Source organism: Sinocyclocheilus anshuiensis, unplaced genomic scaffold, assembly GCF_001515605.1.
Source record: "Sinocyclocheilus anshuiensis isolate Anshui unplaced genomic scaffold, SAMN03320099.WGS_v1.1 scaffold44, whole genome shotgun sequence".
Lineage (NCBI taxonomy): Eukaryota > Metazoa > Chordata > Actinopteri > Cypriniformes > Cyprinidae > Sinocyclocheilus > Sinocyclocheilus anshuiensis.
Window position 1 is genome coordinate 2,037,328 of NW_015555746.1, and position 12,748 is coordinate 2,050,075.

The window sequence follows — 12,748 nt, forward strand, 5'->3', positions numbered from 1 at the left end:
ATGGCGTTATTTTAATGACAAATGTCGAGAGCGCATTATTGTAGCGCGAAAGCACATTAATATAATGCGCGAGCGCGGATCTCTCCGCTCGTGCGCGGATTTCCTTTTGCTCTCGCACAAAACCGGACGCTCGCGCTCAGATACACGCTGCTCTCGCCCGGAGAGACACGTTTTAAGTGCGTGCACTCTCTCTGGGCGAGAGCAGCATGTATCTGAGCGCGAGCGTCCGGTTTTGTGCGAGAGCAAGGGAAATCCACGCGCGAGCAGAGAGATTCGCGCTCGCGCATTGTATTAATGTGCTTTCGCGCTACAATAATGCACTCTCGACATTTGTCATTAAAATAACGCCATAGTTAAACTGGATGCATTATTACACGGCTCGCTGGAATACTCTATTTGACTGAAGATTGAGCAGAACATTTTTTTTATAATGGCTGAAATACAGGGTATCTGTAGGTTTAAAGCATTAATATTTTTTGAGAACATAAGTTATGTTTTAAAGAACATAAGACCAATTCATTAACAAACCAAATATGCAAACTCATATTTAATTATTAAACGCTGTTCATGGGTTTTTATTTACCATTTACATTACACTTTCAAAAGCCTTTTCGGTCACAATTATATTTCAATTTATGCCGTTTACGGACGGTGTAATTGTTTAATTGTGTAATTTAATGTTTAATGATTAAACAGTATAAAAGTCATGTTAAACAATTAAACGTTAAACAAAATTTGAACACATCAGAATGTTCATTTGAATTTTACTAATTGTGATTAGTGCTGATGATACAGCTGACAAAGATTTAAGATATTCAAAAAAAGTGACTAACTTGTAGCACTCATTCCTCCTTTCAAATAATCAAATATTTTCAAATCAAAATCAATATTTAATTTCTATTTATGTATTTCTCAGCCATGCAGTAAGCAGGATAATATCCAGAAAGCTTGTCGTTACTACAAAATAAACCTTAATTCAGTATGATACAACACTGATCACAGTCTGACAGTTTATTTTTGTACATATATGTATGTATTATTCCTGCCATATTGTTTTTCAAAGTCCCTTTACAGTAGTTAATATCCTGTATGATAATGCTAACTATTATCAGAAATGAGCAGACTTCAGGGTCTCACAGCATTTTTGTAGAAGAAGTAGAGGATCATGTTGGCGAGACGAGAGTAACACCAATGGCCGTGAACCAAGAGCAGCTTCTGCAGGTATCGAAACCGTGGCAGGGCAAAGTCACTGGCCATTACTGCCTATGAAAACAATGTAAACAGAACAGTGAAGACAGTAAATGTTAATACAAGTTATGTGCAATTAAAACTATTTTCACAAAGCAATGGACCAACACTAGTGCATGAATAGGCAAAGCTTTAAGGATGCAAAAAATAGGCTTTATTTTATGCTTGTGCAAAAGTATATATGTTCAATACTCAAAAAGGAAAAAAAAAAATGCACTCCTTTCCTATAATGTTACATGATGGCCTATTGAGTTAAAGCGTTCAACCACATTCATATAAACAGGATTTTAACGACATTTGCCTTGAGGCCCAAGATCTATCAAGTGAGACACACAAATATGGTGGCATGGCATCCATATACATTCATAAGACAAAAGATTAACATCAGCCTGGTGACAAAACATTTGAGGACATTTTTGCATAAAAGAATTATGAAAAGCCTTCCTGACTGGAATCTGGTGAAAATGATCCCCCGTCTATCACCCATCTATTCTTTATCATATGTTTTCGACAGCTGCACGCGTCAGGCAGTTAACATGTCATCTATCAGCATGACAGATACCGCCTTGTCGCCTCTAATGACGTTTGGGATTTTAATCAGTTACAATTGGCCTGACAGCGGCATCAGCTATGTTCTCCATCCTCGTTGTCATTCTCTCCACATCATGAAAGCATAAAAAAACAGGTGAGATCAGTTGTTACCCTACTATGTTTGGTACATTATGATCTATGGGACAGAGTCATAAACAGATTCTCATTAGGGTTGTTAATACAGAGTGCTGACCTCAAGGAGATCTCCGATAAGAAGAGCACTTTGGCAAACAGCAAAGAGTGGTGCCTCATTACGTCCAGATCTTTCACTGAATTAATTAATCTGCGTGACGCATGAGACAGAGCGTCAAACAGATGATCTCATGGCGCTTCCTGTCTCTCTTCTCACCTTAACAGAATGTATATTATGTAGGCCTGCCACTAAGAACAGAGCTGGGGGGGGGGAAGAGTCCGTTTTTCAAATAGTTCTGCTTTAGGACCCAGATTTCAAATCATGTGGCAATTTAATACAGTACCAAAATTCTTTATTGTAAAAACAAACAAAATCTCCTAAAATCAAGCAACTTTCTAGCATTTTTTTTTTTACACACAGCGGTTTCAAAATTCATCTACAAGTTATAACAATGCAATTTATACTGAATACATGTACACTACCATTCAAAATTTTGGGGTCAGTAAGATATTTTTTAAAGGAAAATAATACTTTTATTTAAAAAGGATGCATTAAACTCATCTAAAGAGATAATAAAGACAATTATAATGTTACAAAAGTAACATTCTTCTGTTCTTTTGAACATTCAATTGATAAAAAAATACAGAAAAAAATTATCAATTTCCATAAAAATATTTAGCAGTCAATAACAGTTAACTGTCTTTGACATTGATTATAAATGTTTCTTAAGCAAGAATAAATAACATTTTAAAATATATTAAAACAGAAAATAGTTATTTTAAATTGAAAAAATATTGCTGTTTTTAAACTGTATTTTTGGTCAAATAAATAACGACTTGAGCAAAAGACTATTAAAATAATATTATATAAGGACTACAACATTTGTCAGATGTGTCAAGCACATAAAATCATATTGTGATAGTTATTTAGCACTGTACATTAATATAAAAAAAAAAAAAACAGGTTATAAATTGTGTGTTCAAACTGTGTAATTTATGCTGTAAAACAAAACATAAAAATATGTAACTATTCTCAATAATATGGTTAACAACATTTAATTATTTCTATTTAGGGTTGTTTTCCCTGTTGCTGACCTTATCAGAAGAGACTGCAACTCATAACTGGGTTGTGAACCACTGGTGTAAGGTACCATTTATTAACTGTCTGAGTACAGGCTGTCTCCGTATCTTGGCCAAAACATCTTCATAAAACATGAATTATGTATATCCAGAACCTTGGTGCATTAACTCTGCAGTCCTGCTTTGCAATGTTCATTCCTCTTGTACTTTACACCTAAGGCAGAGCGTAAAGTGTGGCCACAATGTATGGCTCCACCATCCCCTTTCAAACACCTTTATCAGCATTACTTCCCCTTGATCTTTTCAGTTTCTCCTTACCTGCATGCCCTCCTGTCCAGAGATCCCCACCCCTACATCAGCCACTTGGATCATACTAACATCATTAGCTCCGTCACCTAGGATGAATGAGAAAAACAGACACAAAAAGAGGGTGAGAAAGAGGGGTACGCGAGTTATCAATTCCGTTTCACTTTGCACAATGTCAGCCTGCATTAATGCAAACATTGCATCAGCAGCAAAGTGCTCTGCTGGCAAAAATAAACAACATAAATTATCCGCAAAAGAGCCCAGAAACAAGCTGTGGTTTCTGAAATTAACTGGAATGACAGTGCATTAGCAGGGTGACATGACTTTACATCAATGTCACCTTTTACACATCTGAAAAATGCTTACTACAAAGTCAAATCACACAGGAACCCAAAGAGGTGGCAGTCATGCTAAATTTTGCATTCCATTCATCAGTTCAAGTTTAAGTCTGAGCTGCAAATTGGTATAGGAATGTTCAGCTAGCAAAGGATCTAAACGCTTCAAATTAACTTCTTGACTGAAAATCAAATATTTTGGCTTTGTTTCATCCTGTTCTATATAATTAAAGTTTTAAACTTCAATTAAGCCCTACTTAAACTAAATGAGGCACACTGTTAAACGATTAAACTGAAACCTCAAACAGAAAAGGGTATAAAGACAAAAATGTTGGCTTTAAGACATATCTGAAGGTTAAAAAAAAATCTTTAATTTTAATGGTTATATAGCAGTAAGCAGACTAATAAGTTAGTTAGAGCAGGATAAAGGTTGTTTGTGTTTGATTGCTGGAGTGTGAAATCATTAACATTATGAAACAGACTCAAAACATTCATAACTCTTGAATATTTTTGATTGTCTGCTGCATGAAAAGCCTCAGTCCAAACAGTTAGAAGTAGTAAGCACATCAAGTCAGAGCACAGACATAATATTTCAGAATATCTGATCACAGGAAAACTTAAAAAAACACCCAGAGCTAAAACAGACTGAAGAACTACAGCAAATTTGGTGGATATCACTAAAAAAAGGGCTCCTGGAGGAGTTAGAGCTAAATAAAATAAAATAATAAAAATAAAATAGGCACAACATTTTTTGCATTTTTAAAAAAATAATTCAAATCTAGTCTGACCGCCCCTGTATATAAACATGAGAATGAAAGGTGTGGCCATTATGACAGAGGAAAAAAAAAATGACAACACAATTAGGCCTACATGATTATGAACTGTAAATTGACAACATTCTGTCTGAAACTTCTGTATGGTGAGAGGCAGAGTGTACTTCAGATAACATACTATCTGTTCAAAGATGTTTATCTTGGACCTATGAACTTGCCTTGAGGTGGTTTTTAAAATCATCCTCTGTTGCCTGAGGCATAAGGCGCAGTGCTGACTTGACCCCAAGCTATCATCAAAAGCTGACTTTCTAGCTAAAAAGCTAGAAGGCTTTGAAGTATATAGAAAAGTAATAGCTCGCTGAGACGGTCAGTCGCCTTTGTCCAAACTGAAACAAACAAACATGGCAGCCAAATTCAACAAGACCACCTTTATTTGAAGTACACCAACAAAGCAAATATGCTTAGCGTGAGAACCGGTAACATCTGCTGTGAACATGTCTGTACACCATAAATGTCCGTTCATTAGAGTCATGCGGTGAAGACGGCAAGGCTCTGAATCGAGGCAAAGGAGTTTATTTACAGCACCGCTGAGGGTCGTTTGAGCACTCCCTCTCTCATTCCCATCCAAAATGACAGTGTTAAGGTTTAAAAAAACCTGCTCCTATCTTTCCATGAGACATAAATGAATTACAAAATCTTTATTAAGGTGGGGGGAATGACCTGAGGTAACCCGCTCTTTCTGCAGGCAGGTGGCTCAGTCTTGATGCACCTCACATCTCTCTCTCTCTCCCTAAAGCCATCTGGATAATTAGCTAGAGTGCTGCGTAGGCTTGTAAATGTGGCATTCTGCACTGGGGAAAGGACGGACACGTGCTGTCCAGTCACCACTGAAATGTTTACTTGGCAACACTGGGGACCATTAATCTCCAAATTCAACTTGCCAAGCAAACAGTACGAGAAACAACAAAAAAAAGAACATCTACTGTATGCTACCCATTTTACCCATTTTGGACATCTTAAAAAGAAACAACCAGTTATTGTTTAAAGGGACAGTTCAAGCAAAAATGAGAATTCAGTCATCCTTTACTCACCCTCATGTCTTCTCAAACCCATTTGAGGACATATGTGACCCTGGACCACAAAATCAGTCATAAGGGTAAATGTTTTGAAATTGAGATGTATACATCATCTGAAAGCTGAATAAATAAGCTTTCCGTTGATGTATGGTTTGTTAGGATAGGACAATATTTGGCCGAGATACAACTATTTGAAAATCTGGAATCTGAGGGTGCAAAAAAATCTAAATATTGAGAAAATCATCTTTAAAGTTGTCCAAATGAAGTTCTTAGCAATGCATATTACTTATCAAAAATCAAGTTTTGATATATTTACGGTAGGAAATTTACAAAATATCTTCATGGAACATGATCTTTACTTAATATCCTAATGATTTTTGGCATAAAAGAAAAATCGATAATTTTGACCCATACAATGTTTTTTTGGCTATTGCTAAAAATATACTCAAGCGACTTAAGACTGGTTTTGTCGTCCAGGGTCACATATTTTGTACTGGTCTCAATTTTCCATGCAATTACAGTGAATGGAGACTGAAGCTTTCAAGCTTTAAAAATGATGCAAATGTTTCAGAAAAGCGGAACATTATTATACACTGATAATCTTCCCACTGAATCAGTGAGCTGAACTCCTGTGCTAGATTCAGAAAGGAATCATTCACATGAGCTTTGTGAATCATTTAAAAACATACCAGTCAAGGACAAACTCGGGCATATTCAAAGATTAAGCGAAAACCTATTTTGTTCTGACAAAAATGACAAAATGTCTTACTTTTTTTTCTTCTCATGAGTCCTTTTTAAAACATGTATGAATGGACCTTCTGAATAAAATATTTGCCTAGGGATATAAATGTCTTTACCATCACTTTTGATCAATTTAACAATTTCTGAGAAAAAAAATCAAAAAGCTTTTGAAAGGTAATGTCCAAACTGATGTCCAAAATTATGTTTTCTTTTGAAAGTAGGGAATAAAAGAAAAATCTTTCAATTATTAGGACAGACTTTGTTGGATTGGCAATTTTTCCTCACATAGACTATTTTAATGGTGCTCATAGGTGTCCTTTCTGGAGCTTTCAAGGCTTCAGTCTCTGTTTATGTAATTGCATGGAAAAGAGCATGGAAAGCTCTTGGAACAATGTGAGGGTGAGGAAATGATGCCATCTTCAATTCTGGGCAAGCTATTCCTTTAAGCACAGTCACTAGCATTAGTACTGTGGAACACAGTGAAGTTCATTTGTGTGTATTATCTTAGCTGTCGTTATGTGATGTTTATGGCCACTAGGGAGTCATCATTTGCAGACTGGGCTTTAAAAACTTTTTTCATGCAACAAATTCAGCTAAACGAAACACTGTTAAAAACTCACTTGAGATTAAGCATTTGCAAGAAACACTAGATTAAAAACGACCAAACATATCCACCACTTACCTATTGCCAGCGTCATGACCTTGAGCTTGTTACGCACTAACTTGACCACCATGCTCTTCTGCAGGGGCGTCGAGCGACAGCATAGAACGGACCTGCAACTTCGAGCCACAGCCAGGAACTTGTCCTCCAAACTCTTGTCCAGTGCGTAGGCCAAGGTCCGGCCGTCGATCACCAGCCCTAGCCGGTGCACCAGGAAGGGGCTGGAGTGGCCAGAGGAGGCCGGGGAACACACCGGAGAAGAGAAGTGGATGCCAGCATAGCCTCTAGCTGCTTGAGGATCTGGTCGAGGGTTGCAAAGGAACTTGGTCTGGATGTAGTGCAGACTGTTCTTGAGCAATACAGCACAGGCCTCCTAGTAAGAGTTCACATTCAAACCAAAAAATCAGGAAGGTCATAAAAGGGACATAAAGATCTCATGAGAGTTAAACAACATCTGGCAAACAGAGAAATTACTCCCCCCCCCAAAAAGAAAAGAAAAAAAATGCAACAAAACAGATCACAATTATGGTATAAATTATATAACATATTTACTGTACAAAATCACTTTTTTTAAAGGGATACTCCACCCAAAAATGAAAATGTTGTCATTGTTTAGTCACCCTCATGTGATTCCAAACCTCTACGACTTTCTTCAGTGAAACAAAAAAAATCACTGAGACTGATATTCTCAAAATGTCTTCTTTTTGGTTCAAAAGTAATCCAAACAGCGTGGTTCCCAACATTTTTCCAAATATCTTCTTTTGTTCCACAGAAGGAAGAAAGTCATTCAGCTTTGTAATGAGGTAAGGGCGAGAGTATGATGATGACCATTTTTATTTTTGGGTGTACTATCCCTTTAAGCAAAGAAAACGTTCTGACTAATACAGCAAGTCGGTGATTAAGACATTCTTGGATGACATATCTTTGCCTGTGTGGTTTTTCAAAACAAAACTCATGTGGAGGCATCACGTGTTCTCCAAGGAGACAAAATCATGAAACATCATGAGAGCTCATTCAAACCAGTTCAGCAGTTCTGTGAGGGAAACACCTACAGTCTAATAGTGGACATGCAGGGGAATATGGGTGTTTTTTTTCAACTATAGACACTTTTGGTCCTTTAGGTCTAAATAAATTACCTTACAAAATAGGCTAGATATGTACTTTTGATGGCTGATATCTTAGAGAGCAGGTTAGCTGATAAAAAGCCAATATATGCAATATCACTATTTAAAAAGTCTATTTAAAGTAATGATTAAAGATTATGAGGGCGCACAAATGAAAAAATTCTGTGCATGGGAAAATTATTTATAATAAACACTGCAATATCCCATAAACATAAAAATGGTCATGACTGACTTTAATTTGAAGATAACATGTTGTTGGCGCTGATAGCCTTGTGGGCAGCTCGTCGACATATATCGCCGTTGTGCTTCGGACATCCCATGTTCAAATCCCAGGTAATGGGTTCAAGTAGCATGCTACAATCGAATTAATATTAATTGATATTAATATTTACTTAATTAGAACTTGAAAATTAATCAACATTAATTTTTGACATAATTTATTGTGTGCCTGCTGCTTTTGTTCTCAGTGCTGTCAGTGTAAAAACAGAAAATCTTAACAGCAGTTGCCGATAATTAAACTAACTAAAGATGACATTTGACAAACAAATAACAAAGAAGGATAAACAGAGCCATCCCAAGAGAAAAAGTGTTGGGATTAGTTAATTAGTTAGATAATAATAATATTTAAAAAATAAATAGGGATGCAAGATATTATCGCACCAATATCAGAATCGGCCGATAATGGCTTTAAATGTAAATATCGGCCCGATATGAAAATATATGCCGATATGTCTTGCCGATAAGAGGAATACATTAACTCACATGTGCTCAGGGTGTGCTAGCGATTAGATCACGTCAGCAGTGTGGCTCGTTCTTGAAGCAAAGTTTTGCTCAAATGATAATTAGATTCACTGTTTTGGATCGCTGCATTTAAACTGAGAATGCACGTACAGAATGACGCATTCGGTGTATGATAGAGTAAACAGTAATAGCACGTGCATCCTCCCCCAGGTCCTAATGCCCGCTCAGTAAGGAGTTTTAATTCCGTAGGGGGCGCTGTTGGCCTACTTCTAATAAAATGAAAGCAAAATACACAAAATAATATTTAGACAGTTTCTGATTAAATAAAGCAGTAATTGAAGCCATAAAATCATGAGTATGTTTTGATTTAAAGTTCAGAAGCTATAGCTTACATGAACAAAAAAACAAAAACAACACAAACATGTCTCTTAAATTAAATAATTGTATATATATATATACTGATTTATTCATTAATGTGTAATATGTTGTGCATGTGTGTAATGTGTAAGATTTTCAGAATTTGTACAACTCCATACAACAACCATTTACAAATGTTAAATCTTAAAATAAAATATTAAGGTTACCACTGGATCTTCCTGAAAAAAAAAATGCAGCGATTGAATATATATATTTTTTATAGTTATTTTCAAATCTTCAATGTACCTTCATTACAAAAGAACTTCATTGTTATTTAATTCTAACAAATAAGTTCTTGTTAAAAACGAACCAAAATTAAAAATTATTTGCTTATCATTTCTGCACAGGAGAGACTTGGTGTTGTTTCCAAACAAAAGGAAATATATCGGTATCAGCTATCGGCCAAAATGAGTTGAAAAATATCGGCATATCGGATATCGGCAAAAATCCAATATCGTGCATCCCTAAAAATTTGTAATCAGCCCTTGGGAGATTAAAGTGCCCATAGTGGAAAAAACACTCATATGGTAGATGGGTGAAGGAAAAAAGGTACAATAGTGGGAGAAATAGAACTACAGTTTGTGTTTTCAACTGGAACAATCAGGCCTACAAGTTATGAGCAATACCTTCAGACATTTCTGTCATTCCTGGTTGCAAAAAGCAAAACAAGAACAATAATAATCAATAAATCAGAGAATAAATAATTAAATACAAGATCAAATAGAATCTACTCCAAAGATATCATAGAATCATAAAAGGCTTTTTAACCCCTTGTGAGAACTGATATGAAACATTTTCCAAACTCTGTAGTTGCAAGCAAGTTGTCAGCTGGAGTGGGGCAGCCTGAGAGTAATAGTTACTTTTTTAATAAGGCATATGTGAAAGACAGTTCCCCGCAGTGTTGGGAATTCTGAGACACTTCAAGCAAATCAATTCTTTCAAACATTTCAAATTTAAATGAATTGGTTCTCAAATTCAGTTTAGTGATTATTTGTGGCCTTCAACTTCATATTGTTTGGAGATGAGGAATCTGACCAAATGATTGACTGCAGAAGTAATCAACAGATAAATTGTTTATCATAACAGTCATTAGATGTAGACCATGTCTCACTCAGTCAGCATTCAGAGGGAGAAGGAAGTGAGGAGAAAGAGCAGAGCCTGCTGAGAGACTGCAGCAGTGCATGCTGGGTGTACCTGTGAGTCAGCATTAAGAGTGATTATCTCCTCCTCTGGGTCCAGCAGTTTGCAGGCATAGGCAATGTTGACGGCAGTCTCTTGTTTATCTCCTGTCAGCACCCAGATCTGAAGGCCTGCTTTCCTCAGAGAGGCGATGGTTTCGGGAACCCCATCCTGAAGTCTGTCCTCAATACCTGTTGCTCCTCTTTGAAAAGACAGACAGAAAGATTTCCCCCCAACACCCAACAACCCCCCCCAACCATTACTGTAGTCACACCGAATTACTTTATTAACATTAACATAGAAGCAAATATCCATTAAAGCTATTAAAGCAGCGAAAAAATTTTCTTTTGCTTTTTGATTAACATCATTTACATAAGAAATGCACGGATCTGTTATACTGATGTACATTTGATATTTTCTTTACTGTTTACTTTCACTGAAAAGACAGACAGAAAGATTTTACGTGTCTGTTAGTAAGCACTTGTGTTTTGAACCTCGAGATATTAATAGGATAGTTCACCCAAAAATGAAATTTCTGTCATTGTTTACTGACCGTCAAGTTGTTTCAAGCTTGCATGACTTACTTTCTTTTGCTGAACATAAAAGAAAATATCCTGAAGAATGCTGGTAACCAAACAGTTACTGGTCCCCATTGAATTCCATGGAAAAATTACTATGACAGTCAATGGGGACTAGCAACTGTTTGGTTACCCACATTCTTCAAAGTATCTTCTCTTGTGTTCAGCAGAAGAAAGAAACTCATATAGGTTTGGAATGACATGAGGGTGAGTAAATGGTGACAGAATTTGTATTCTTGGGTGACCATCCCTTTAACACCAGGTGTAAATTAGTTCTTGATGGACTAAGAGTGCTTTAGGAACTATTATTACCCAGAAGTTGGAGGTTGGTCTCTAGTCCTAATGCAGACTCAAAAAGCAGCTCCTCCCTCCTCTGTATGGCTGTCTCGGCTTCCAGGTGGCGTTGTAGCCAACTGGCATACTCCTCCTTACTGACAACCTGGACCAAACAAATACAATCACATCACTGATAGAGGTGCAACATCAGCATTATTTGCAAAAAATGAGTTTTGATAAAGCACTGGTTGTCACAATATTTCAAAACGTTTTTCTAGCTTCAAAGGGATGCATGAAAAAAGGAAAAAGAGAGAAGAGCGCAATAAGGTATTCTGGTTGCTGGTTTAAAAAACAAACAGGTGGAGAAAATAAAACTAACACAATAAGAGGCTTGTTAAACTTTAAGCAGCTCCGTTTATGTATGAAATCACACTTAGCTGTGTGAAAAATAATTGTATGCAAGCTGTTCAAGGCTTCCCTTTTGTTAAGGTGACTATTTAGCAACAGTGATAATGAAGCATGCGAAAAAGAAGAAATGATAGAATTCATACTTTTATTAAAATGATATAGGAAGTGTTAGATCACAGCTAGGCTTTAGTTAGAAAAAGGAAAAAAAGTAACGTTTCATTGGTTAAAATTCTGATTGTCAATGACAGCAGAAATCTAAGTCAGTAGATCCAAGGAAGCATGTGAAAGTTTGTTGAAAAATTGGGGAAAAAAACAAGAACACATCTTATCACATCATATGGCAACCAGACTCCCACGAGGAGCTCAAGACACTGAGTTAACAAGTCAGAGAAGAGAGCGAGAGCATATATTACGATCCATGAGATACAGAGAAAGAAGAGAGATGAGAAAAAGACGGACAGAGAGTTAGAGATCTGTCACACAGATCAGCATTCTGGGAAAAATCTCAGAGTTTGTAAACCATCGGTGCAAAAACACTTTTACATTTTCAACACAAACACTTTGTTTTTATCCAGTAAAGTCCACCCAAAAGTGTACAAAAAAAAGTGACAAAATAAAAATGAGGGCTGTCAATTGATTAAAGATTCATATTAAAGATTAAATTAAATATATATCAAAATGAAGGTTATTCAAAAACATTATTTGTGTAAGATTATATTATATTATATCATATTAAAAAATGTAATTTTCCAATTGTTACTGAGAGTCCGTGTTACCTTTTTGGCGATACAGAGTGTCCGGAGACCGTCTGCAGCATAAAGATTTAAGTAGTTTTGAGTTTTATACAAGATTTTCCTTTGTCGTTTTCCTTTGCAATCATCTGCAATACAAAAACACAAAGAAAACCAAAAAGAAAATTAGACAATCCATCAAAATATTCTAACATTTAGAGAAGGATTTACTAAACTAATATTAAACACACAGTGTGAAAAACACATACTGTAAGCCAGGGGTTTTCAACCTTTTAGGACATGCGCCCCCCCAAGTTGGTCTAATTTCACTCGCGCCCCCCCACCATCCAA

General features: G+C 36.3%; 1 protein-coding gene across 1 annotated transcript in view; it reads right to left on the reverse strand.

Moving 5' to 3' along the window:
- Nucleotides 1–12,748, reverse strand: part of LOC107673579 (probable phospholipid-transporting ATPase VA) — a 54,058-nt gene that overhangs the window by 5,312 nt on the left and 35,998 nt on the right. Inside the window, exons 11-16 of the mRNA XM_016467216.1 lie at nt 12,443–12,546; nt 11,295–11,421; nt 10,420–10,604; nt 6,965–7,316; nt 3,370–3,446; nt 1,138–1,263 (exon numbers count right to left, since the gene is read on the reverse strand). Coding sequence (XP_016322702.1) covers nt 1,138–1,263; nt 3,370–3,446; nt 6,965–7,316; nt 10,420–10,604; nt 11,295–11,421; nt 12,443–12,546 — 971 coding nt within the window. The remainder of the gene's footprint in view (nt 1–1,137; nt 1,264–3,369; nt 3,447–6,964; nt 7,317–10,419; nt 10,605–11,294; nt 11,422–12,442; nt 12,547–12,748) is intronic.